Source organism: Grampus griseus (assembly GCF_964374135.1).
Source record: "Grampus griseus genome assembly, chromosome: 21".
NCBI classification, from domain to species: Eukaryota; Metazoa; Chordata; class Mammalia; order Artiodactyla; family Delphinidae; genus Grampus; species Grampus griseus.
The window spans coordinates 25,707,186-25,735,080 of NC_139015.1; the positions used below are offsets into that span (position 1 = coordinate 25,707,186).

The 27,895-nt window shown below is 41.8% G+C and overlaps 2 protein-coding genes across 3 annotated transcripts; one reads left to right on the top strand and one right to left on the bottom strand.

Moving 5' to 3' along the window:
- Positions 1–408: 408 nt before the first annotated feature.
- Positions 409–11,150, top strand: MAK16 (MAK16 homolog; the record flags this gene model as incomplete). Of its 2 annotated transcripts, XM_082680186.1 has the most annotated exons (10): positions 409–494; positions 3,147–3,196; positions 3,289–3,398; positions 3,500–3,564; positions 3,751–3,902; positions 4,619–4,673; positions 8,163–8,237; positions 8,972–9,082; positions 10,179–10,244; positions 10,406–11,150. In XM_082680186.1, the coding sequence occupies 10 exons, from the start codon at positions 480–482 to the stop codon at positions 10,598–10,600; spliced, it is 894 nt and encodes a 297-aa protein (XP_082536312.1). In that variant the 3' UTR covers positions 10,601–11,150. The 2 variants fall into 2 exon arrangements, with proteins under 2 accessions (XP_082536312.1, XP_082536311.1); XM_082680185.1 differs by lacking the exon at positions 409–494 and having other exon boundaries at positions 3,123–3,196; positions 10,406–10,620.
- Positions 8,256–26,501, bottom strand: TTI2 (TELO2 interacting protein 2). Its single transcript, XM_082680184.1, has 8 exons — positions 25,478–26,501; positions 24,228–24,414; positions 23,618–23,710; positions 14,249–14,436; positions 14,024–14,167; positions 12,169–12,331; positions 11,068–11,251; positions 8,256–9,053 (listed from the first exon to the last, which is right to left on the bottom strand). Exons 1-7 carry the CDS (start codon positions 26,122–26,124, stop codon positions 11,147–11,149), a joined length of 1,527 nt encoding a protein of 508 aa, XP_082536310.1. The 5' UTR covers positions 26,125–26,501; the 3' UTR covers positions 8,256–9,053; positions 11,068–11,146.
- Between the last annotated feature and the right edge of the window lie 1,394 nt (positions 26,502–27,895).

A 27,895-nucleotide genomic window follows, 5' to 3' on the forward strand; every position in this document is an offset into this window, starting at 1 on the left:
GACTCAGCGAAGGAGCGAGAACACTGCAGCCCCGACGGCCCGGAGCTGAGGCCCCGCCGGCGGCGGTGCGCGCCCCGCGGAGGGAAGGCCCAGCGGCCGGGGCCGGCGGCTAACACCCAGGGACCGTCAAACCACTCGCTAGACAGGGGCGCTCCCAGCGCTCTCGGCCTCCGCCCTTCGAAATGCCGCCGGCTCCTGCGCGGGCTCCCACGGGCCCTTAGCCGGGTTTACAGTCCCAAGGGGAGCCGGGGACAAAACCTAAGCGGTACGAGCGCGCGGTGACAGTCCAGTGGCGGCGGCAACCTGGCGGCGGACGCAGAAGTTAGACCGCTCCTTAGTCAAGGAGCGCCGCGTAATACCCTTGCAGAACTCAGAACTCTCGCGATAGGCGAGACTGGGATTCCCGGAAGTGATTCTCCGGAAACAGTATGGTTGCTTCCCTGTCCTGGCCAGGCTCAGCCTGCTGAACCGCTGACAAGATGCAGTCAGATGATGTGAGTCTTGTTGCGCTGCCACCCGGGTTTTATGAAGTGTGTCTCGCTCGCTTTAGGAGACTCAGAAGCCACCTACTCAGCTGGCCCATTAGCGTAGGGTGGCTCCGGAAGCGAGGCTTCCAGAGCCCTGATTTCCGAGCGTGGGGCCCTCACGTGTCTACCCGGGCACTTCGGGGTTAAGGGGTCAGGACACCGCCACCTCAACCCCTAGGGTCGGTGTATCCAGGCCTTGGTGCCTAGCAAGGAAGGACTTTGCGTATGGTCCCCTGGGGACTCGGGAGGCGGCGGGGTAGGGGGTGGGTGGCGGCCTGGGGGACGGTACGGGGAAGTTTAGACACCAAATTTAAGCATCCTTTTCAACCACGTGCACCGTACTTTTCAACCTGCTTTTCCTGTGTTAGGTTTTTTTTTTTTACGTTTGCTCCACTCTCTGCCCGCGTCAAAATTTTGGAAGCATCCTAGACTTATTCGTTTAGTTATTTGTATGAGATATATTCAAGCGCCTACAGTGTGCCAAGAGTAATTACTGGAGATTTGGTTGTTATTAAGCCAGGCAAAAGACCTCTATTTTACTGTAGCTCTGGCGGGGGAGACAATAAACATGTGAACAAATTAAATACAGTTGAACCGTGTAATACTACTATGAAAGAAATATCGGGTTGATGCGGATAGGGCTGATGAGGGAAGGTTTCTCTGAATAGAAGGTTATCTGAGGCGAGATCTAAAAGATGAGAAGGAACCGCCACTGGGGGCTGAGGGAAAAGCAATCAATCTGGGCAGTAAGAACAGTAAAATACAAAGATCTGGAGGTAAGAGAGAAGGAATGTGGTAAAGGACATTAGTGTGACTGTGTTATAGAAATCAAGGGAAGAAAGGTAGGGAGTGAAGTTGGGTATCTTTGCAGGACAAGATCATGTAGAGTCTTGGAGGAGGTGTTTTAAGGCTTTTTTTTAAATGAGAAGTGACATCTGATTTACGTTTGTGAAAATGTCTTTAGTTGTGTGAAAGGCTTTCGAAGGAGAGAAAGAATGAAAGCAAGGAGACTAGAGCATGATGAAAGTAGCTTCAATAAGGTGGGAGTGGTCATGAAAAGAAATGGATGAATTACAGATCTGTTTTATCATTGTAACCGGCAAGACTTGGTTATGGATGAAATGAAGGAGGGAAAAATCAAGGGATTTTTGGATTTGAACAAACCTTTCAGTGGTGGTTTTATTTATGGAGGTGGGGAAGACTAGGGAAGGAACCCAGTATTCTTTTGAGAGGTGTAGAATTGAGAGCTCCATTTGGACCTGTGAATGTGTTTGATGCCTTTTAGATATTCAAGTGGAGATGTCAAGTAAGCAGCTGCATGTATATACAAATCTGGTGCTCTGAAGAGAAGTTTGACCAGGAGATGACAGTTTGGGAGTCATCAACCTGGAGATGATATTTAAAGCCACAAACCAGAATTAGCTCCTACTTCTCCAGTTTCATTTCCTCTTACCTGTTTCCCACCATCCCCTGCCAAACACACATCCTGTAAAATTCCAAAAAAGTTGTTCCATTCTTTAATGCTTCTTTGTGTTTTTCCCTTTAACTACTTCAGAGCCTTTCCCACTTCCTGCAGGCAGCTCACGCAAAGGCTCTCACGCTGTTACACACCTCTGCTGTGGCATTTAGATTGCTGCTTTGTGATGCTTTGTTTACATCTCTTTTTCTGTAGCTAGAAAGAAAAATCTTTTTAAGGATTGTACCTTCCTTCATTCAGCACGTGCCTGAGTGCCTCCTGTGTGTCAGGACTTTGAAATGTCAGTGTCTTACTTAAGTATTAAGTGTACAATAAATGCTGAATGAATATAGAGCATATGAGTTAGTGGAGGATAGCAACAGAGGATCTTCCTTGTCAATGAGGTAAAATCATGGTATGTGTGGTACGTATATCCAAAAATCTAGTAGTGTGTGACAACGATGCATAATGAACACATTAAGTAAAAAAAAAAAAAAAGTCACTACTATATATATAATCTCATATTGTTTAAAATATACATATAGGCACGCTAGTTGGTATAATATACAAATTAAAATACTACGAAATTGGGGCTTCCCTGGTGGTGCAGTGGTTGAGAATCTGCCTGCTAATGCAGGGGACACGGATTCGAGCCCTGGTCTGGGAAGATCCCACATCCCGCGGAGCAACTAGGCCTGTGAGCCACAACTACTGAGCCTGCGCGTATGGAGCCTGTGCTCCACAACAAGAGAGGCCGCGACAGTGAGAGGCCCGCGCACCGCGATGAAGAGTGGCCCCCGCTTGCCACAACTAGAGAAAGCCCTCACACAGAAATGAAGACCCAACACAGCAAAAATAAATAAATAAACTAATAAACTCCTACCCCCAACATCTAAAAAAAAAAAACACTACGAAATTGTATCTCTGGGCAGTAAGGTTATGGTTATCGCTAATTTGTATTTACTTTTCCTACAAGAATCTGTTATTTGTGTAAAAAAACAAATAAATCAGACTATTTTACAAAGCATTTCTTTGCCCTCTCATTCTTCAAAGACTCATTTCCTCAGTAAAGCAGGGTGCTGCCCTAGCGCATTGTTCTCTTGGATTAATATGGCATCTGCTAGGTAAGAGCAATTGAAATGGGTTTCTACTTTGTCTTGCAGGTTATCTGGGATACACTAGGAAACAAGCAATTTTGTTCCTTCAAAATAAGGTGAGTCTAGATTTTCAACTTGGATACAGATTCCGTCAGTTGCCCTCTTCGCATCCCATCTTAGAATCTTTGCTCTTTTCCTCTCATTCTAGAACCAAGACTCAGAGTTTTTGCAGAAATGAATACAGCCTGACTGGACTGTGTAATCGGTCGTCCTGTCCCCTGGCAAACAGTCAGTATGCCACTATCAAAGAAGAGAAAGGTAACTCCTCGGTCTTAACTTCCAAGAGAAGTACTCAACAGCTTTTAAAAGGATATTTTTTAGTCTCTCCGTAAATAATAATAAAACTATTTATCCTGCAGGACAGTGCTACTTGTATATGAAGGTTATAGAACGAGCAGCTTTCCCTAGGCGTCTCTGGGAACGGGTAAGACTTAGGACATAAAATCATGACGACCATTGATCAAGAGCAAAAAGGCCACATGCTTTTCTCACTTCCTTGACCATGTCTACCTTAAATTCTTGGAGCCGTCCTTATTAGGCCCCATAAGTGTCGTTAACAGCGAAGACTTAATATGACCCTTGCCCTTCAAGCTTCCTTTCTGTTTAACAGGTCCGGCTTCATAAAAACTATGAGAAAGCACTGGAGCAAATAGATGAAAATCTAATTTACTGGCCCCGTTTCATTCGACACAAATGTAAGCAGAGATTCACCAAGATCACCCAGTACCTAATTCGAATTAGAAAACTTACACTAAAGCGGCAGTGAGTACTGATCGTTCATTTATTTGTTTTTAGATTACCTTTCCATGCATCTTATTATGAAGCTGAGATATTGTGAAACCTCTAGTAATGTTTTCTGTTAAGTTCAACTTTGGGTAATTTTTTATGACATGCTAAGCAGCAGTAGCTTTACCACAGATTAAAGTTGTGCCCTTTAATTTTGCAGGATTTTAAAAACAGTAGACTACAACTTGATTATCAGCTTCAGTAAATTGTCTTTTTAACTCTGAGGGAATCCTAAAATTAGGGAGTTGAAAATGATCTTAAAAATGTGAAATGGAGTGTAAGAACTTTACTGTGGGTTCACTGAAAACTTACTTTTTTAAATGATATGAAATCCACAGAATTAATTGCATGCCGTCTTTAAGGAGTGATAGGCCCTAATTCATTGTGACCTGCAGAGAAAGCTAGAGATGTCAATCTTCTGTAGAAAATTATTTTTTCTTATCTTGCGGAAGCATTAATCTTTAGCATTGTAAGGCATCCTGAAACAGCCATGTATATGAACAATGTCTAATATATGTAAAAATGCCTGACTTTTTATAGCATTAACTATCTAGAAAATTTTATGTAATCTTGCTATATTTAGCTGAGCCCTACAAAATCAATTCCAATCCTTTTTTTTCTTCTATCTTTTTTTTTAAAGGAACGTAGAACATGTAATTGGGGTTTCTGATCATGTGTTTTATTTCCCGTAGGAGGAAACTTGTTCCTTTGAGTAAGAAGGTGGAACGGAGGGAAAAAAGAAGAGAGGTAACTTATTCTGATAATCGTAGGTTCTGTATTTTCATTGAGGGTAGGGCTGTAGTCAGGTAGTCAGGTCTCATGAGAACGATTCAGTCACTGCTGTCTGTGAACCGTTCGGGCCCTAGATTATGGACAACAGTATTAGTTGCATATGCTATCTGATATTCCATATCTGAAGATTATGACTTTCAGGGCAGGTTAAAATGTGGGTACTTTGGGGGTATGTGTAATGGAGAACAGAAAAAATACCTTAAATAGAGATCCACAACTCCTTGTCTGAAATTCTTGAGGTCACATTTAGAATTCTGGTATGTTGCCAATCTTATGTTTTACATATTACCCTCAGCCAGCTTTGAGCATTCTCATTAAACACACTAGTAGCTGTGCAGTGAAATATAACAATGTTTCACTAGATGAATACACACTAGATGGAATTTAAAAAATGTTTTTTTAAGGAGCCTCATGTCAGTTCAGGTCATGTTAGGCATCTAAACTGGGTTTTTGGGGTTCTGAAATTGCTGGTAAGGGATTAATAGGGATTAATTGGGATTATTTGTTTCTTTGAAGTAAACTTGTCAGCTTTGTTACTGAAGTAGTGAACAGTGATGATAATATTTTGCTATCCATGGAGAATCTAGTCAGGAAATTCCAGCCTTTGTCATAGAGAGCAGTCTGCCAGTCCACCTCATGAGACCTCACTCAGGCTGAGTATTCTTATGCTTTTAAGACCCAGAAATTACCTTTTCCTGACAAGTTCACATTTTCAGTAATTCTAGCTATTTGCTTTGCTTACCATCCTTCCACCAACAGACATTTACCTCGTCATTTGTCATATCCTATCAAGAAATAGCTTTAATAATCTTGATGCTTTTGTTTCCATTAATCACATAGAGTTCTGTATCTCAAACCTGTTACATCATTCGTCTCCAAACTTATTTTTTTGGTGCCGAAACCCAGGATTGAATCTCCAAACTTTTTTGATCACTCACCCCATCAGTAAAATTTTTGAACATATGCTCCCCAATATATTACTTGTAAATGTTATCATACATGTATATTTGCACCAATAGGTGTATTACAAGTAAAAGTTTGTGATGTAGTGAAGTGAAGGTTTGGTTCTCAGCAGTGTAAATTTGCCTTTAAGCGCTGTTATAAGTGATAGAGAGCTCAGAGACAGAGAGAAAGGAGGGCCTTTTTTTTTTTTTTTTTGCGGTACGCAGGCCTCTCACTGCTGTGGCCTCTCCCGTTGCGGAGCACAGGCTCCGGACACGCAGGCTCAGCGGCCATGGCTCACGGGCCCAGCCGCTCTGCGGCATGTGGGATCCTCCCAGACCGGGGCACGAACCCATGTCCCCCGCATTGGCAGGCGGACTCTCAACCACTGCACTACCAGGGAAGCCCAGGAGGGCATTTTTGAGTGCCTGCATTTAGTACTTGCTGTTCATTTTTCATTCTCCACCACCAATTATGCAGACATTTTTGTTTAAATCTGGCTAGTGAGTTTTCATCCTCCCTGAGTCAAAACAGGCATTCTTGCAAACCTTTCAGAAGAAATTAAAATTTTCTATTTTTACCAAATAAGTTTGAAGCCCTCTGAAATAGATTTGGAAGATTTTTAAATGGGTTAGGAAATGGCGTTTCCAAATTTTTTAAGTGTGTGATTGCAGCTTTTATAGAAGACACGTTTTCAGCAATGTCACATATAGATGTAATCACTTTTTTAAATGTTCTAGCCACAGAACAAGGTTTTTTTGGAAAAACAATTCTTTCAAACTCACTGTTAAAATATTGCCTTTCCTTTGAAAGAACAGTGAGTGTATTTATTTTTTAAAACTTCTGCTACAGAGGCTTCCCTGGTGGCGCAGTGGTTAAGAATCCGCCTGCCAATGCAGGGGACACGGGTTCGAACCCTGGTCTGGGAAGATCCCACATGTGGCGGAGGAACTAAGCCCGTGCGCCACAACTACTGAGCCTGTGCTCTAGAGCCTGCGAGCCACAATTACTGAAGCCCGTGCGCCTAGAGCCCGTGCTCTGCAACAAGAGAAGCCACTGCAATGAGAAGCCCGCGCACTGCAATGAACAGTAGCCCCCGCTCACCACAACTAAAGAAGGCCCGCGTGTAGCAACGAAGACCCAACACAGCCAAAAATAAAAACAAACAAAAAAACTTCTGCTACGTTACATACTGCTGACAGCCATCTGTCATCTTAGAAAAGGTTGACAAATCTGGAACATTTTTCTCTTTGTGAAAAATGCATGGTTCTTTAAGTTCTACAACTCTTTTTAAAGTACTAAATCATTAAATAACCAGCATACATCTTTAAAACTACTACTCCCTATCTTATTGCAAAGTATTCAGTATCATCTGTAAATCCACTTAACCAAGCAAATAGCTATAGGCTGCAATAATCTGAATAAAGGAGTGAGGCCACCACTTTCAAACTCTTGTGCAGTATTTTTTCCCTTGGCATATCTTGCTCACTGTAATGTGACACACAACTATTTCCTTTATGGACAGAGTCAAGGCAGCTATGTGAGTGTGCATAAAAATGTGTAATAGTTAATATCTTAAAGAAAAAAATATACAAAAAAGTTTTGAGTATTTGCTTGCTACATCTCAGTGGATCACCCCTGAGGTGTGAGCACCCGCTTTAGAGAAAAATGTAGATCACAGTAACCTTCTAACTGCTCTGTGTGCTCCCAGTCTCCCTGCCTTGTAATTGATCCTGTGCATTGTTCATCCTAACATAGCTTCAGTGTGTAACACTAACATTCTCTATGATTTTTACTCTCAAATTAATGCACAGTCTTTGGCAAGAAAGGCAGTTTGAGGTTACATTTTTATGTTTTGTTTGTGTAAAGGTTGATACCATGTATCATTTCCTACAAAAGACCACTGAAGAGATTTTTTGATCTACTTTCTATCTATCACATGGAATCTAACACCATTTTAGAAAGCATAAATGGGTGAAGGTCTCTGTTTCCTTTTCGCAGCTTTTATGGAGTCTGCTTCAGGACTTCTAATTTTCTGAGACACTTAAATGTATGTAGACCTACTTGCTTTGTGTATCTGTCAAAGAATTTGTAGAATTTAATTTAGAAATCTATTCGTAAGGGACCTCCCTGGTGGCGCGGTGGTTAAGACTCCATGCTCCCAATGCAGGGAGCCCAGGTTTGATCCCTGGTCCAGGAACTAGATCCCACACGCATGCCACAACCATGGAGCCCACGAGCCGCAACTAAGACCCGGTGCAACCAAATAAATAAATTTAAAAAAATAAAAATAAATGATCAAACTATTTTAAAAAATCTATTCATAAAACCATAGGAATTTTTTTAAAGATACATATATCTGGTTGGACAGGCAGAAGTTCCTATTACAGTAAGAGGGAAAAGGGGATTACATCTTTCACATAAAAACTTGATTTCTCCCACTTCTACAGGCTGAAAAATGAGTCTAATGAAGTAAATGGGTTTGCTCTTTTTCTCTTACAGGAAAAGGCATTAATAGCTGCTCAGCTGGACAACGCCATCGAAAAGGAATTGCTAGAGAGACTGAAACAAGATACGGTGAGAAAGCTAGGAACTTTGGGGTACAGATTTTATTTTTTAGGTGGTAATATGCTAGGAAATGTAGGAATAGTGGGAAATGTGTTTTATTTTTAAGGATGCTAGAAAGATCTTCACCTTGATTTTATTACTGGAATAAAATAGATATCATATAGGCCCTGGCTTCCTCATTTTAGTTTTCTGATCAAGCACATAAAATACTTTAGTTACTCTTGATACTTCAGTAGAGAGACCTTTCCTTTTTTGCCATTATTCCCAACTCCCCCTCCCAAACACAACAACTCCAGATCTCTCTATAAAAGCCGTACAGTTTCGATCCTCCTGCCTATTCATCCTAGACTTTTAAGGTTCTTTAAAATGAATTTTTATTGTCTTTTGAAAAATTTATGTCATTTACAGAAACAACATGAATAAAACTTACTTTTTCCTACTATTTCCCCTTTATCAGCAAAATTACATTTGTTCCAATCCATGGGTTTTATAGACTATTAAGTTTTAAGTGATCTGGTATCCATCCTTCATAGAAGGTGCCTGTTTGGTATTAATCGCTGATTATTTAAATGTCAAATATGGGTTTTTGAAAGACACTGCTGGCTCTAGGCCTGACAATAATATAGTAATATTACTAATTATTCTTGTTTGATCACTGAGGAAAATAATATACTTGTTGGACAGTGGACTTCAAGCATAAGATCCAAATGTGGTTAAAGCTGACCCACGTTTATGTTCTTTAGTATGGCGACATCTACAACTTCCCCATCCATGCCTTCGACAAGGCCCTGGAACAGCAGGAGGCAGACAGTGGCTCTTCAGATGCTGAGGAAAAAGATGATGAAGAAGATAAAGTAAGCTTTGTGTTTTTGCTTTGTCAAGCAGTAATCTATGGGATGAGATCTTTTTTTTTTTTTTTTAATTTATTTATTTATTTTTGGCTGTGTTGTGTCTTCGTTGCTGTGCACGGGCTTTCTCTAGTTGTGGTAAGTGGGTGGCTACTCTTTGTCGCGGTGTGCAGGCTTCTCATTGCGGTGGCTTCTCCCGTTGCGGAGCACGGGCCCTGGGCTCACAGACTTCAGTAGTCGTGGCTTGCAGGCTCTAGAGCGTAGGCTCAGTAGTTGCAGCGCACGGGCCCAGCCGCTCTGCTGCATGTAGGATCCTCCCAGACCAGGGCTCAAACCCGTGTCCCCTGCATTGGCAGGCAGACTCTTAACCACTGCGCCACCAGCCCGATGAGATCTATTTTTATGTAATTGAGAGAGAATATCATTTTCATTTCCCTAACCAAAATAGATATTTGGTTATTTTTTCCTATCATTTTTGATTAATTTGGTTCAGAAGTGGCTGCTTTGTTCTCCAGGTTCAGCCAACAAACTATTTATGCATTGACAATTTGATCTTATTTATTAGCATTCTAAAATTTTTCCTGCAAGATGACAAATGAAGGGTCCTTATTAGCTAAGGGAATATAACATTAAGCAACCTACTGAAATTTACAAGGGGCTTAATTTTACTGTTAATATAGGGGAAGTACTTAAATGATAGTATTTTTAGGTAAAGGGCAAATTTAACAAGTAGATTCACAATAGACTCACACAGGTACACAGGTGTAACTTTTCCTAGTAGTAAACTATTTTTTAATATTTGAAATTAATACTTTTTGTTGAATGTGCAAAGAATTGTTTGCTCTTGTACTGTATATTGATTTTAACCATTTAAAATGAGGATGTTTTATCTCTAATGATTTAAATCAGGCATGAGAATTGATATCCCTGAAGTGTTTTAAATTCAGAAGTATTAAACTTGGAAATAAGTTGATTTTGCTTGCCTAGTAAGTAGACTCTCATTCTGTTTATGTTATTGATGCACTTATCAAAGAATAAAACCAGATGTCTAAGCTGAATTTTCATTATGTATCTTGAACATAATAGTTACATTTTATTTTAGGATGTGGGAAAAAGAGAGTTTGTGGAAGATGATGAAGTTGATGAGAGTGACATAAGTGATTTTGAGGTGAGGTTCATGGGTAAAAATCTGTCCTTTGGCTTCAGACAAAAAAGGGGGAGAGGAGTTCTGGTCACACAGAGCAGATAAATTCTCTAGTTTTAGTTCTAAATAGGCAGTTTGGGGAATGAATCTAGCGTCTTTCCTATTTTTTTCCCTCCCCACATTAGGACATGGATAAACTGGACGCCAGCGGTGATGAAGATGAGGATGATAAATCCTCCAGTGAGGAAGAAGAAAAGGCCGTTGACACTAAACACAAAGGCAAAGCACCCTTGAAAGGACCTTTGAGGAGGAAAAAAGCATACGTAGAGATAGAGTACGAGCTGGAGACAGAGCCCGAGGCCAAGGCCAAAACCACGTGATTTCCCTTCAGACGTTTATAAACAGGACTGGACATTTTGAACTTCTTCCCTTTTTTTTTTATCTTAAACACATACACACTTCTGGGTTTTGCTCTTTATCTTGTTTTTAACACAATATTTGTGTTTTTAATATTTATGCTACTTCTGTGGGGCAAAAAATATGGGAGGGAGTGGAGAAAAGCCTAAATTGTGAACAGAGTATTTTTATAGCATTGTTACGTGTGCTGGAGTAACAGCTTGAGCCCAAGAAACGTAACCGATGAGTTTGTGGGTGTAAATATTTCTAAATTTTAAATGCTACCCACCCGTTTCCTTGGTATCCTCCCCCTGCATTCCTCCCCCTCCCCCCTTTATTTAGAAATGTCCAGACTTCAATTTTTTCATGTTTTCTTTTCCCTACTTCTATGGGAGTAAAAAGGAAAGAAGGAAAAAGAAGATCTAAGTTATAATGTTTAATATAAATATACCTTTTTCCTGAAATGATTCCATTTAAAACAATTGGAACAGAAAGAAAATCTTTTCCTCTTCAGGAAAGTAATACAAGTCTTAAGTTGCATTGTAGGGAGCTCCTTCAGAAACCTGCTGCACTCTTCGGATACAGTTCCCCACCTTACTGTCTTCACAGCTTTGGGGAATTTTAGCCAGGAGACCCTGAAACATAAAACCAAACACTGTGTTTTTTGTTTGTTTGTTTGTTTGATACGTGTTTTCCTTTTACCTTGGTGGTTCTTTCTTGGTACCATACTCAAAGAAGGAAGGACGGATGACACTAGGGCACAGTTCACAGAACAGGTGTAACTTTAGAAACGGAAATGTCCTACTGGAGCACAGAGAAGTAGCTTACTACCAGTCAGGGTGAATCAGATTAAATCTAGGGCTTGAAAAGTGCCCAAGATTAAAAAGCCAAGATGAAATAATTTGAATAAACCATGCTACCCCTAAATATTTTTAGGATATGAATTTCTTTTCATGCTGCCTTATAACTTTCAATTGATTTCTAAATGGGATAAGAAATGAGACAGTAATTTATAAATTATGTATACGTGGACACACAGCTATTGTATGCTATGGCTTTGAGAAGTTAACTTCTGTGGAATATGAGACCAAAGGAAGAATTCCCACGTGGATAAGTAAGCATGTAGAAAACACAGTTGCCTCTGAAAAACTGGAAATATTTCTGGTAACTGAATTGCTTACTCTACCTAAATTATTACTCCTTGGTGGTTTATAGCCCATTATTTCAACCTGTTTTTTTTTTTTTTTTCATTCAGACCACTAGAACAGAACTTAAATTTCTCGATCATGATCCTTTTGCCCATTCTCTGTCCTGGCTCCAGAAACATCCACTGATCCTCTTGCCTTTTGGTCTAAACAGTTCTGAATAGGTTTAAAGGAAGAATAAGGTATTAATCAAACTCCATTGAAGGCTAGAAGGCTCAGAGGTAGAGACTCGAAGCCCCCACGTTCATTTACAGACTTGGTCAGGCACTTAAATGTAAATTAGAATCACAGGAATTACCTGAGGATGAAGAAGCCTATCAGAAGCCAAGTCGCAGACTGTCCCTTACCTTCACCTGTCCTTCAGAGCAGCGGTCCAGAAGAATCAGGCAGTCTGTGGCCTCTTCTAACAAGGCACTCTTAACAGATTCGGGTGTGAGGCTTGAATCCCTTGCTACATCACATATCAGTTTCAAGAGAGCCTTCAGTAAGACCACAAGTCTACAGGGAACTCTGGAATCAAGAAGAAAAATGATGTTCAGACTCCGAATCAGGATATTAAAACTGAAAGAGATTTCAAAGGCCATCTAGTAGAAAACCCTCATTTCATAAATGAAGGAACTGAAGTCAAAATTTAAGACCACAGAGCTGGAAGCAGAACTAGAGACCAGACTCCAGATTTCTGAACTTTAAGGCCCTTGGTTTTTTCTACAGCATGCTGCCCATACACACTGACATTCTGGCCTGCCCAGGAATACCTAGTTTCCTTCCATAAGCATGGTCCTACCGTAAGCAAAGAGCCCCTCCTGAAAAGGGAGAACTGGGACCTCCCTTACCAGGGGCCTATACTTTTGACCAGAGAACAGGAAATGGTCCATAGTTCTTTAGCTTTGATGCGGTCTTAGGCCTGGAGATTAAAAATACAGTGAGGGAAATAAGCTTGGCTTTTGAGACTTACGTGTCAATTTGAGTTTTCTGTCACTATATTTCTAGATCCTAGATTACCACCAGTTAGGCCCAGTCTATTTACTTCTACTTAGCGTTTCTAAAAGTTTTTATGATAATGATTACACAAAATTGTAAATGCACTTAATGCCACTGAATTGTACACTTTAAAATGGCAAATTTTATGTATTTTTTAACCACAATAAAAAAAAAACTAAAAAGCCTTAAGGAAGCTGAAAAATAATTTAACTTGTAGTGTGAAAATATAAATAAACTATACTTCTGGGCAGAAATGTGACTGGGAGAAGAAAAGTTTCCATCCCTCATCTTGATCTAAAAAACATTAAGTGTTTTCCTGTAACTTGTGTGCTGCTCAGCCCTCCACCTGTCATCACTCAACACACAATTTGCTGTTTCCCACTCCCCAGGCCCCGGCCCCTCCATAATTGACATTCATTTTCTGACCTCTACGTTTGCTTGCTGACCTCTTCTACTTGGACAGTATTAGTCTGATTCAGTTTCATTCATGCATCTATTCCAGTCACTTTAAAAATATCTGTGTACTTAATACCAGGTTCTGAGTAAGTTCTGGAGTTCTCAGTGTACTAAAGTGTTCAGTCTTCCATCCTCCTGGAGCTTCTAGTTCAGTAGAGGAGAAAAACAGTAATCAAATAAATGCAGCCTCGTTACAAATGTGACTGTGGGGTACATTATGAGGAGATGAGAGAATACGGCTCAGAACAGAGACACGCACATGTTGCTGAGGCACTGGACTCTCGCTGAATTAAACATGTCATGCAAGAGAGCCTTCTGCAGACCCAACATGTTTGGGTTCCAGCTTGCTGTTCGGGACACCTACCTCGAGCCAGAGTTGGAATGCTAAGCAAATATATCCCAGATCAGTATTCTGATTACCACAGATGTTCAGTGATGTGCTATGAGTGCTCCATTCTCTATCAGATTTAAGAAACATTATGGTGAACAAAGTTAAGTACGTCTACTGTAGCACTGCTAAATGGCCTTTAAAATTCTAATATGCATTATAAATCCAGAGAAATGTACACCTGAAGGAACTGACTATATTATATCTTCAATGCCACTTTCACAGTTCAAAATCCAATTGGTATGGAAAAACAGGAGGTATTCAAATATATGGCACGTCCTTAATACTTTGTACTGAATGTACACCTGGGCAAGTTCTGAAGGGAGTATCGGCTGAGTTTTGCCCCTCTTAGCACACCTGTCTGCTGGCTGTCATACCTGGGCCAAGTATACTGCATGAGAAGTTTTAGGGCTTCCAATATCTTCAATCTAGCCTCCTCGTCGGGTCCATCATAAACCTCCAGATAACCAATGATGACTCGATCCAGCCTCTTCAAGTGCCGGACAGTTAAGATCCCCAACCTAAAAATGACAGAGAAAATGTGACTCCAAAGAGTGAAGTTGAAGTTGAGTATGGCCACGCCCAGCTGCCCTGGGACTCACCTCTTCACGAAAGCCGGTAGGTTTCTTGCGTAAGTCCTGCGTAAGAGAAGGCGGTGCTCGGGCTCCATGTGCGTCAGAATCAGCTGCAGGACCTCGTCACAATGTGTGGTGGGTCGGGCTGCATCTCCCTTCCAGTGCAGGGCTTTCTCCAGGATGGGGAATAAATCCAGCAGACACAGGAGCACAGCCTAGGAGGAAGTAATAGAAAGGAATTGTAGTAAACGAATTTGTATTCACAACACACATATTTTTCTAGCAACTTCCACTAATCTACCATCCTTGGGGTCCATGTCATAGAATTCTAAAACAGTCTAGTAATAAGTTTAATGTATATTACTTTACATTTTCAAACTTTTTTTACATTCTTTTATCTCCATCGGACTGTCTCAAGTTAATACCTTCTCAGGGTGATTCTTTGCTAATCTATAAAATTGGAAGAATAGCAGAGCTAAGACTTTAATCCAAAACTTAGGAGTCTAAGTCTACTGTCAGTAAATTCCTGAGTCTAAGTGATATTTACAAGTATTTACAATAAAACCACTCCCAAACAGAATCTCAGATGATCCTATTTGTGTCCACTTCCACAGCCCTATCTGAAATGTCAATGTCTAGGCACTCCCTTTTAGCTCTCCCGGGATCTTTGTTCTTTCTTTTATGTCTTTTTTCCTTTTTTTTTTTCCTTAAATCACCATCTCAAGAGCCCTAACACCTTTCTGGCTGTTAGCACAGCCTGGGTTCTCAAAACCAAAAATAGTATTTAAAAAAGAAAGGTGACAGACTGAGGTGGGAGGAGGGAGACTAGGCATAAAATAAGAAACAAGGTAATTTCGACCTCTGATTTTATATAACTTGTTTCTTCTGTCTTCAGAATGTTCTCTGCACACCCCCCATAGTTGAAACTTTTTTTTTTAACATCTTAACTGCAGTATAATTGCTTTATATTGTTGTGTTAGTTGCTGCTGTATAATAAAGTGAATCAGCTATATGTATAAATATATCCCCATATCCCCTCACTCTTGCGTCTCCCTCCCATCCTCCCTATCCCACCCCTCTAGGTGGTCACAAAGCACCGAGCTGATCTCCCTGTGCTATGCGGCTGCTTCCCACTAGCTATCTGTTTTACATTTGGTAGTGTATATGTGTCCATGCCAGTCTCTCACTTCATCCCAGCTTACCCTTCCCCCTCTCTGTGTCCTCAAGTCCATTCTATACGTCTGCGTCTTTATTGCTGTCCTGCCACTAGGTTCTTCAGAATCTTTTTTTTTTTTTAGATTCCATATATATGTGTTAGCATATGGTATTTGTTTCACTCTTTCTGACTGACTGCACTCTTTCTGACTTACTTCACTCTGTATGACAGACTCTAGGTCCATCCACCTCACTACAAAAAATTCAATTTAGTTTCTTTTTATGGCTGAGTAATATTCCATTGTATATATGTGCCACATCTTCTTTATCCATTCATCTGTCAATGGACACTTAGGTTGCTTCCATGTCCTGGCTGTTGTAAATAGAGCTGCAATGAACATTGTGGTACATGACTCTTTTTTGTATTATGGTTTTCTCTGGGTATATGCCCAGGAGTGGGATTGCTGGGTCATATGGTAGTTCTGTTTTTAGTTTTTCAAGGAACCTCCATACTGTTCTGCATAGTGGCTGTATCAATTTACATTCCCACCAACAGTGCAGGAGGGTTCCCTTTTCTCCACATCCTCTCCAGCATTTATTGTTTGTAGGTTTTTTTATAATGGCCATTCTGACTGGTGTGAGGTGATACCTCATTGTAGTTTTGACTTGCATTTCTCTAATGATTAATGATGTTGAGTACCCTTTCATGTGTTTGTTGGCAATCTGTATATCTTCTTTGGAAAAATGTCTATTTAGGTCTTCTGCCCATTTTGGATTGGGTTGTTTGTTCTTTGCATATTGAGCTGCATAAGCTGCTTGTATATTTTGGAGTTTAACCCTTTGGTAAGGATTAAATCCTTTTTCCCAGTTGCTTCATTTGAAAATAGTTTTTCCCATCCTGAGGGTTGTCTTTTCATCTTCTTTATAGTTTCCTTTGCTCTGCAAAAGCTTTTAAGTTTCATTAGGTCCCACTTGTTTATTTTTGTTTTTATTTCCATTTCACTAGGGTCAAAAAGTATCTTGCTGTGATTTATGTCATATAGAGTGTTCTGCCCATGGTTTCCTCTAAGAGTTTGATAGTGTCTGGCCTTACATTTAGGTTTTTAATCCATTTTGAGTTTATTTTTGTATATGGTGTTTGGGAGTGTTCTAATTTCATTCTTTTACAGAAGCTATCCAGTTTTCCCAGCACCACTTATTGAAGAGGCTGTCTTTTCTCCATTGTATATTCTTGCCTCCTTTATCAAACATAAGCTGACCATATGTGTGTGGGTTTATCTCTGGTCTTTCTATCCTGTTCCAGTGATCTATATTTCTGTTTTTGTGCCAGTACCATACTGTCTTGATTACTGCAGCTTTGTAGTATAGTCAGAAGTCTGGGAGCCTGATTCCTCCAGCTCTGTTTTTCTTTCTCAAGATTGCTTTGGCTATCCGGGAGCTTTTGTGTTTCCATACAAATTGTGAAATTTTTTGTTCTGTGAAAAATGCCACTGGTAGTTTAATAGGGATTGCATTGAATCTGTAGATTGCTTTGGGTAGTATAGTCATTTTCACAATGTTGATTGTTCCAATTCAAGAACATGGTATATCTCTCCATCTGTTTGTATCATCTTTAATTTCTTTCATCAGTGTCTTATAGTTTTCTGCATACAGGTCTTTTGTCTCCTTAGGTAGGTTTATACCTAGGTATTTTATTCTTTCTGTTGCAATGATAAATGGGAGTGTTTCCTTAATTCCTCTTTCAAATTTTTCATCATTAGTGTATAGGAATGCAAGAGATTTCTGTGCATTGATTTTGTATCCTGCTACTTTACCACATTCATTATTAGCTCTAGTAGTTTTCTGGTAGCATCTTTAGGATCCTCTGTGTATAGTATCATGTCATCTGCAAACAGTGACAGTTTTACTTCTTTTCCAATTTGGATTCCTTCTATTTCTTTTTCTTCTCTGATTGCTGTGGTTAAAACTTCCAAAACTATGTTGAATAATAGTGGTGTGAGTGGATAACCTTGTCTTGTTCCTGATCTTAGAGGAAATGGTTTCAGTTTTTCACCATTGAGAACAATGTTGGTTGTGGGTTTGTCATATATGGCCTTTATCATGTTGAGGCTAGTTCCCCTGACACCTACTTTCTGGAGGGTTATCATAAATGGGAGTTGAATTTTGTCAAAAGCTTTTTCTGCATCTATTGAGATGATATGGTTTTTCTCCTTCAATTTGTCAATATGTTTTATCACAGTGATTGATTTGCATGTATTGAAGAATCCTTGCATTCCTGGGATAAACCCCACTTGACCATGGTGTATGATCCTTTTTTTAAAAATTTTTTTAATGATCCTTTTAATGTGTTGTTGGATTCTGTTTGCCACTATTTTGTTGAGGTTTTCTGCATCTATGTTCATCAGTGATATTGGCCTGTAATTTTCTTTTTCTGTGACATCTTTGTCTGGTTTTGGTATCAGGATGATGGTGGCCTCGTAGAATGAGTTTGGACGTGTTCCTCCCTCTGCTAAATTTTGGAAGAGTTTGAGAAGGATAAGTGTTAGCTCTTCTCTAAATGTTTGACAGAATTCACCTGTGAAGCCATCTGGCCCTGGGCTTTTGTTTGTTGGAAGATTTTTAATCACAGTATCAATTTCAGTGCTTGTGATTGGTCTGTTTATATTTTCTGTTTCTTCCTGGTTCAGTCTCAGAAGGTTGTGCTTTTCTAAGAATTTGTCTGTTTCTTCCAGGTTGTCATTTTATTGGCATACAGTTGCTTGTAGTATATCTCATGATCCTTTGTGTTTCTGCAGTGTCAGTTGTTACTTCTCCTTTTTCATTTCTAATTCTATTGATTTGAGTCTTCTCCCTTTTTTTCTTGATGAGTCTGGCTAATGGTTTATCAATTTTGTTTATCTTCTCAAAGAACCAGCTTTTAGTTTTATTGATCTTTGCTATTGTTTCCTGCATTTCTTTTTCATTTATTTCTGATCTGATCTTCACGATTTCTTTCCTTCTACTAACTTTGGGTTTTTTTTCTTCTTTTTTCTCTAACTGCTTTAGCTGTAAGGTTAGGTTGTTTGAGATTTTTCTTGTTTCTTGAGGTAGGACTGTATTGCTATAAACTTCCCTCCTCGAACTGCTTTTGCTGCATCCCATAGGTTCTGAGTCATCGTGTTTTCATTGTCATTTGTTTCTAGGTATTTTTTGGCTTCCTCTTTGATTTCTTCAGTAATCTCTTGGTTATTTAGTAATGTATTGTTTAGTTTCCATGTGTTTGTATTTTTTATAGATTTTTTCCTGTAATTGATATCTAGTCTCATAGCGTTGTGGTCGGAAAAGATACTTGATACGATTTCAATTTTCTTAAATTTACCAAGGCTTGATTTGTGACCCGAAATATGATCTATCCTGGAGAATGTTCCGTGAGCACCTGAGAAGAAAATTTATTCTGTTGTTTTTGGATGGAATGTCCTACAAATATCAATTAAATCCATCTTACTTAATGTATCATTTAAAGCTTGTGTTTCCTTATTTATTTTCATTTTGGATGATCTGTCCATTGGTGAAAGTGGGGTGTTAAAGTCCCCTACTATTATTGTGTTACTGTCGATTTCCCCTTTTATGGCTGTTAGCATTTGCCTTATGTATCGAGGTGCTCCTATGTTGGGTGCATAAATACTTACAATTGTTATATCTTCTTCTGGGGTTGATCCCTTGATCATTATGTAGTGTTCTTCTTTGTCTCTTATAATAATCTTTATTTTAAAGTCTATTTTGTCTGATATGAGAATTGCTACTCCAGCTTTCTTTTGATTTCCATTTGCATGGAATATTTTTCCATCCCCTCACTTTCAGTCTGTATGTGTCCCTAGGTCTGAAGTGGGTCTCTTGTAGACAGCATATATGTGGGTCTTGTTTTTGTATCCATTCAGCCAGTCTATGGCTTTTGGTTGGAGCATTTAACCCATATACATTTAAGTTAGTTATCAATATGTATGTTCCTATTACCATTTCCTTAATTGTTTTGTGTTTGTTATTGTAGGTCTTTTCCTTCTCTTGTGTTTCCTGCCTAGAGAAGTTTCTTTAGCATTTGTTGTAAAGCTGGTTTGGTGGTGCTGAATTCTCTTAGCTTTTGCTTGTCTGTAAAAGTTTTAATTTCTCCATCGAATCTGAATGAGATCCTTGCTGGGTAGAGTAATCTTGGTTGTAGGTTTTTCCCTTTCATCAGTTTAAATATGTCCTGCCACTCCCTTCTGGCTTGCAGTTTCTGCTGAAAGATCAGCTGTTAACCTTATGGGGATTCACTTTTATGTTATTTGTTGGTTTTCCCTTGCTGCTTTTAATATTTTTTCTTCGTATTTAATTTTTGATAGTTTGATTAACATCTGCCTTGGCATGTTTCTCCTTGGGTTTATCCTGTATGGGACTCTCTGCAATTCCTGGACTTGACTATTTCCCTTCCATATTAGGGACGTTTTCAACTATAATCTCTTCAAATATTTTCTCGGTCCTTTTTTTTCCTCTTCTTCTAGGACCCCTATAATTCGAACATTGGTGCATTTAATATTGTCCCAGAGGTCTCTGAGACTGTCCTCAATTCTTTTCATTCTGTTATCTTTATTCTGCTCTGCGGTAGTTATTTACAGTATTTTATTTTCCAGGTCACTTATCCTTTCTTCTGCCTCAGTTATTCTGCTATGGATTCCCTCTAGAGAATTTTTTATTTCATTTATTGTGTTGTTCATCTCTGTTTGTTTGTTCTTTAGTTCTTCTAGGTCCTTATTAGATGTTTCTTGTATTTTCTCCATTCTGTTTCCAAGATTTTGGATCATCTTTACTCTGAATTCTTTTCAGGTAGACTGCCTATTTCCTCTTCATTTGTTTGGTCTGGTGGGTTTTTACCTTGCTCCTTCATCTGCTGTGTATTTCTATGTCTTCTCATTTTCCTTAACTTACCGTGTTTGGGGTCTCCTTTTCGCAGGCTGCAGCTTCATAGTTCCCATTGTTTTTTGTGTCTGCCCCCAGTGGCTAAGGTTGGTTCAGTGGGTTGTGTAGGCTTTCTGGTGGAGGGGACTGGTGCCTGTGTTCTGGTGGATGAGGCTGGATCTTGTCTTTCTGGTGGACAGGACCGCATCCGATGGTGTGTTTTGGGGTGTCTGTGAACTTAGTATGATTTTAGGCAGGCTCTCTGCTAATGGGTGCGGCTGTGTTCCTGTCTTGCTAGTTGTTTGGCATGGGATGTCCAGCACTGTAGCTTGCTAGTTGTTGAGTGGAGCTTGGTCTTAGTGTTGAGATGGAGATCTCTGGGAGAGCCCTCCCTGATTTATATTACATGGGGCCAGGAGGTCTCTGGTGGTCCAATGTCCTAAACTCGGCTCTCCCATCTCAGAGGCACAGGCCTGACACCCAGCCAGAGCACCAAGACCCTGTCAGCCACATGGCTCAGAAGAAAAGGGAGAAAAAAATAAAGAAAGAAGGAAAAATAAAATAATCAAAATAAAAAAAATTTGTAATTGTTAAAAATAAAAAAAAGAAAGAAGAGAGCAACCAAACCAAAAAACAAATCCACCAATGATAACAAGCATTAAAAACTATACAAAAGGGCTGCCCTGGTGGCGCAGTGGTTGAGAGTCCGCCTGCCAATGTAGGGGACACAGGTTCATGCCCCGGTCTGGGAAGATCCCACATGCCACAGAGTGGCTGGGCCCGTGAGTCATGGCCACTGAGCCTGCATGTCCGGAGCCTGTGCTCCGCAACAGGAGAGGCCACAACAGTGAGAGGCCCGCGTACCGCAAAAAAAAAAAGAAAAGAAAAAACAGACAGACAGAACCCTAGGATAAATAGTAAAAGCAAAGCTATACAGACAAAATCACACAGAGAAGCATATACATGCACAGTCACAAAAAGAGAAAAAGACAAAAAGTATACATGTATGTATATATTTTAAAAAAAAGGAAGAGAGTAACCAAATCAATAAACAAATCTACCAATGATAATAAACTCTAAATACTAAACTAAGATAAACATAAAACCAGAGACAAATTAGATGCAGAAAGCAAACCCCAAGTCTACAGCTGCTCCCAAAGTCCACCACCTCAATTTTGGGATGATTTGCTGTCTATTCAGGTATTCCACAGATGCAGGGTACTTTGAGTTGACTATGGAGATTTAATCCACTGCTCCTGAGGCTGCTGGGAGAGATTTCCCTTTCTCTTCTTTGTTCGCACAGCTCCCGGGGCTCAGGTTTGGATTTGGCCCCGCCTCTGCGTGTAGGTCACCTGATGGCATCTGTTCTTCGCTCAGACGGTACGGGGTTAAAGGAACAGCTGATTTGGGGGCTCTCTCTCACTCAGGCCAGGGGGAGGGAGGGGTGCGGATGTGGGGCGAACCTGCGGTGGCAGAGGCCAGCATGATGTTGCAACAGCCTGGGGCACGCTGTGTGTTCTCGCAGGAAGGTTGTCCCCGGATCACGGGACCCTGGCAGTGGCAGGCTGCACAGGCTCCTGGGAGGGGAGGTGTGGATAGTGACCTGTGCTTGCACGCTGGCTTCTTGGTGGCTGCAGCAGCAGCCTTAGCGTCTCATGCTGTGTCTGGGGTCCGCGCTGATAGCCGCGGCTTGCATCCATCCCTGGAGCTCGTTTAGGCAGTGCTCTGAATCCCTTCTCCTCGCGCACCCCAAAACAATGGTCTCTTGCCTCTTAGGCAGGTCCAGACTTTTTCCCGGACTCCCTCCCGGCTAGCTGTGGTGCACTAGACCCTTCAGGCTGTGTTCACGCAGCCAACCCCAGTCCTCTCCCTGGGATCCGACCAAAGCCCGAGCCTCAGCTCCCCGCCCCTGCCTGCCCCGCCGGGTGAGCAGACAAGACTCTCGGGCTGGTGAGTGCCGGTCGGCACCGATCCTCTGTGCGGGAATCTCTCTGTTTTGCCCTCCGCACCCCCTGTTGCTGTGCTCTCCTCCGTGGCTCTGAAGCGTCCCCCCTCTGCCACCCACAGTCTCCGCCCGCAAAGGGGCTTCCTACTGTGTGGAAACCTTTCCTCCTTCACAGCTCCCTCCCACTGGTGCAGGTCCCGTCCCTATTCTTTTGTCTCTTGTTTTTCTTTTTTCTTTTGCCCTACCCAGGTACATGGGGAGTTTCTTGCCTTTGGGGAGGTCTGAGGTCTTCTGCCAGTGTTCAGTAGGTGTTCTGTAGGAGTTGTTCCACATGTAGATGTATTTCTGATGTATCTGTGGGGAGGAAGGTGATCTCCAAGTCTTACTCTTCCGCCAGCTTGAAGGTCTCTTCACAGCAGATGCTGTGCACTGCAGCCTGCCCAGGACCCTATCATTTACGTCTGTCCTGGTGTGATTCCAAACACCACGCCTGAAATTCTTATTCATCCTTTATAAGCAAATATCACCTCCTTACCCGATCCTCTTAAAACCACCTCAATACCACCAAACCTTGTTAGCTGCCTACTGTTCAACACCCACTGCACTTTACAGAAAACTTTTAATAGATTTATTACTCTGTACTGTATTTAAATATACAGTATATATATTTGCATAAATGTCTCTCCAAAGGATTTCTTAAAGTCAGAAACCCTGTCCGACTCATTCATTCTTGGAACCTACAATGGTTACTGGCACACAGTAGGTACTCAATGTCTACTGGATGAAAGAATAAATGACACAAAAAACCCAACATACAAGGAGTTCCCAGAGTGTGTGTTGATATAAAAGCAGCCCAGAAGTGAAGACACTTAAAGTAATAAAAATGGAACATTTTTGGGAGTTCCCGGTCAGCCAAGTGGTTAGGACTCGGTGCTTCCACTGCAGGGGGCTTGGGTTCAATCCCTGGTTGGGGAACTATACCCTGAAAGCTGTGTGGCCAAAAAGAGAAAATAAAGAAAAAGGAAAGCAGAAAAAGAACCCATCTCTCTTTTGCTCATAAATTGGTGAGACTAAAAAAAAATTAAAAATAAAAAATAGAACTTTTTCAGACATAAAGCTGCCCCCAAGTGATATATAATTGACCCAGATGAAGATAAAACACTGGCTTTTCTGTGGAGACTCAGGAATGTGGATGTCTCTTGGTATTGAGACATTTTCTAGTCATTTGCTACCCCCATATTTTCAATTTGTCAGTGGTTCTCAGTTATCATCTTTACCTTCCTAGAAGAGTAAAATGTGTACCAAGTATTCTTATTCACATAGTGCCACCTTCTACTCAAATTTGAGAGCTCAGACTCAGAGTTATGAACAAATCTTACCATTACCTGAATGAGGTGGTGCTCCCGTGTGTACAGGTGGTTGAAAAGGGCATGGTATAGGACTTGGGCCCTGTTGTACTGCAGCAGATCAGCAGCTGGCTGCAATCAAACAAATTACCCAATTAAAAGCTTCCCGAGGTTGGCAAAATGTTGATAATTTTTGAGATTGAACGTGGTATATGGGATTCATTATACCACTCTCTCTACTTCTGTGTATATTTTAAAAGCTCCATAATATACAGTTTAAAAAAAAAAAAAGCAGTTTCCTTGAGTAATAGATTGCACATTTGGGTAAAATCCCTTTCAGCTTCTGAATTTTTTGTTCCTTGAAAGTCAGTTGTTAATGACTCAAAGTCTGGTTCTTCAGTCTGACGATGGTCTACGTTCCTTATATACATCACCTATAAGATACAACCTACTAGGTTGGCAGAGGAAAATACAGAGAGAAAAATATAAATTAGTGAAGTGAGAGTCACATGACAGCATTAACAGAAAGCCAGTTAATAAAAGATATAAACATGGGCAGCAGCAGAGCAGTGATGTCATGAACGAGGAATGGCCATGATGACTCAGCCTGCACCATCGGTACAGATGACAGAGAACGGAGGCCACTTACCACATTTAGCACAATGTGATGGAGGCAGTGGACACCCAGGATTTTGTTCTCAGTTTGATAGTCATCTGAGATGAGCAATGATGGGGGAAGTACCCTTTCCAGATGTTGGCTCAGCCAGGGTCGAGTGACCTTTTGCAGAGTCCATGAGAAAACATGTTTGGTGGCTGGGTTACTCTTCCAGGAGTCCCTAAATGGAAATGTGAAACCACATTAAGTGACATGGTGTCCAGTTCAAGCTAACTATATTTTCTTATACTTGAAAGAAAAATACATTCCACATAAGATAACTCAATGTTAACAACATACATTTTTAAGATTTAGATCAAAATGACGTACAGAACTTACACTAAATACATTTATCACCCAGGGCTCTGGGTCTAAAGAATATCCGATAAAAAGTAGCCAGTTATAACCACAGCTATGTAAAGAATCTGTGGTGATGGTGGTGGTTACAGTGAGAAAGTGTTGAGAAGGGAGAGAGGAGGAAAGGAAATGTCTTTAGTATCACTATTATTATTATTACCACATGGGAGCAAATGAATCAATATTCAAACAGCAATTTATAGCTTATAAAGTGAGTTTACACACATAACCAATCTTCAAATACGGTGTAACAGGTAATGTTATCTTTGTATTGCAAATAATGAAACTGGTCCTATTCAGAAGCAATAAAAAGAAGCAAGAGACATCCTCAAAACTAAGCCTTTTACCTCCACATTCCTGGTAAAAAGACAGTTATGTACTCACTTTTTTCTCATCACTCCAGGGTCACAAACACAAATGTACAAAGTAGCAAGTGGAAACTCACAGAAAATACTTTAGCTAACAGCAATCTAAAGGACTTTTATTTTTTCATCCCAAACACGCTTCCATATCTAGTAAGTAGCGATGAGCTTCAAGATTCCTAAGTTTAAATTCAAACCATAAGTTTAAATCTTCTGGAAGTTTAAATCTTCTCCAAATCCCCAACCCCATCTAACTGAAGAAAGTTAAGTCTAAATAAATGGGACTGAACTTCCAATTTCAGGGCAGTTGTCAGGACTGGAAAAAGCACTAGAAAATCAAGTCTGAAGACCTGGGTTCTAATGTCGAACTTGCCACTACCGAGTTAACGTCATCACAATCACAACCGTTCTGGGCTTACAACACCTTTATGTCGCTGATGCAGACACAAGACTCCTTTGAGCTCTAACCTTCTAAAACATTAGTCTGAAGCTTAAGTCGGTGGCCCTTATGGCAGGAGTACTCACTTATTCAAATCGGGTTTGAGAAGCCCCATGACCGCAGTAAATCTCCCTTTCTCATCTTCATTTTCTCCGTGGAGGAATCCAGCCACAGAACCACACTCAGTAACCTGAAGCAGTAAGGCGAGCACCTGTCCAGCGACGCCCTGAGATTTTGGGCTGGTCCATGGTTGCTCCAAGTTGTGTGTGATGGCAAAAATATAGATGGGTCCTGCCAAGTGACGGAGGCCTGCCTTCCATGCAGAGCAAACCAAGGAATTCTTAGCGGTCTCAACTTTCCTCAACAGCTTAAGGAAGAGTAACCCAACTGCTGCCGCTTTCTCGGCCACTTCGGAGTGACGATCACCTCCCCCTTCCGGCCCCTCGGGAGGAGCTGCATACTTCCCCAGGGCTTTTGCCACCTGCCCCAGCATCTCGGGCATTCCACGGAGCGAGGTGTCACTCCCCGCAAACAACTGATCACATTCTTTGGCATCTAGTACAGCACTGAGGTCCCGAAGAGCTGCATTTCTGGCCTTGCCCCGTCGGGATTCCTGACCGGCAAACTGGTGCAAGATCTGGGAGAAGGCCTGTCCGAGGGCGGAGAAAGGCCACTGTCCAGGACAGGAAGAGCCCTCCCGCGGTGGGGATTCCCGAGAGCCGTCAGGCTCCATGCCTCAGACCGAGGACGAGGATGGAGGCGAGCAGGGGTCCGCTAAAGAGGGAAGGAAAGATAACTCCGGGGCTGGGATTCTCTCAAAGAACAGAACTAAAATCAAATAAAACGGCGAGACGTCTTGGAGGACCGAGGGAGAGTCTAGCCCGCAGAAGAGTAAAGGTATAAAGGAAAAGATGCGGGAAAGGGGGTTCTCTGAGAGTAACAGAAGCTCAGATTCCCAACAGTGGAAGGGAGAAATTACTCTTGCCTCTCTGAAGACTCAAAAAAAAAAAAAAGAAGAAGAGAAAACAAAAAAATCCTAAAGAGCCTGAGAAATAAATCTCTAAGGCGTGACACTAACAGAGCCGCCGTTACCTTCAGCTCTTCCGGCACGCCTGCGCCTATCAGGATCCGACTTAGCAAACGTCGTTGCCGCAAAGCACAAGGCTAGCTTCCGCCATTACCGCGGCTACGCTCCGTCATTTCACGACGTACTACCGTAAAGCAATAGCGACCCGGGTTCAAGAGAGGGTGGAGCTATGGAGAGTATATTTGCATGGATAATAGCCGCATCGCTATTTGGTTTCTGTTTTCACTTACTGAGGTAGAAACAAAAGAAGTATCAGGCAATATCGGTGATCGTGATAAAATATACAGGACTCTTTATATCAAGTCTAAGTAAATATGCACTACATCTGTCACCCTTACTGAGAAGTTAGTGGGTCGTACCCGGGGCTCCTTAGCCGACGAGTCACGTTGATCCTTTTGTAGTTCATAAGTGTGATGATTGGGTGTTCACGCGCTTGTGTGACATGTGCTTCCTTCCAACCTTGTTACGACTGTGGCACATTACCCGTCTGACATGAACTATGAAGGATCCTCTTAATCCTGCGATGGTTTGGTTGTTGATAGTGCTTGTCGTCCTGTGTTTAGTACGTGATTGAGGCGTGTTCGACTCCGAGTTCTGCGTTAGCTTTGATTTTTCTCTTTCTGCAGCTAGATTTTTAATGTTGATTGCCGTGGGCTTTTAAAAAGGAAAAAATGCGAAAGTTGCTGGTAAGCGAGGAGTTTGAAAATGGTCTGCGACGACGGGGATTTCGCTAGAAACGCGGCTGATCCGGGTGTGGCTCGGGCCCGCCCGCGGGTGTGCAAGTGAGGTGTTTCCCCGCGTGTGTTCGGGCGGCTCCCGGGGCGGGGTCGGCACCCCTAAGTGGTAGGGGTGGGGGCAGCGGAAGGAGCCACGGCCCCGTGCGACTTTTTCCTGGCCGGTCTCTTGCTGCGGCTACTCGGACGGTGGAGCTGAGAGCCCTAGATCTTGGATTCCCCGGGGGCCGGTCACGGTCCCCGGCTTTGCCAGGGCGTTTGCCGGTGACTTCTCATAACTTTCGTTGTGTGGTAGGTGCCCGGGGAAGCACACCGTATTTGCGCCAAGACGGGGGCGGGAGCGCCTAGAAACGGGCGGCGGACACCGGAAGGAGTCGGAGAGCAGGCGGCGCCGCTTTTCGTGGAGGCGTGCGCGGCGTGCGGCCCCGCACCGAGGCTCAAACGCACCTTGCCCCGCCGGCCGGCCTAGTTTACGCCCACCGTCCCGCAGGGCTTTGGGATTTTTCTGGACCCCGAACCACAAGGCGCCTAGAGCATGACCTGCGGGGTTTTCGGATCTTGGGGTGGAGAGGCCGCGCCCGGAGAGCGCTAAGAGTAGGCTCTGGTCCCCGGGGGGCTGTGAGAGTGAAGAGAGACTTAAGGGCTTTCGTCTCGCCTTGGAGACAGCACCGCTTACAGATAGC

Excerpts from the sequence above, each read along its gene's own strand:
- TTI2 (XM_082680184.1), bottom strand. The coding sequence starts at position 26,124 with ATGGAGCCTGACGGCTCTCGGGAATCCCCACCGCGGGAGGGCTCTTCC. Across the intron at positions 14,437-23,617 it reads GGGAGCACCACCTCATTCAG|GCTGTGCTCCTGTGTCTGCT; the intron begins GTAATGGTAAGA and ends ACTTCCTCCTAG. Across the intron at positions 12,332-14,023 it reads ATGCAGTATACTTGGCCCAG|AGTTCCCTGTAGACTTGTGG; the intron begins GTATGACAGCCA and ends TCTTGATTCCAG.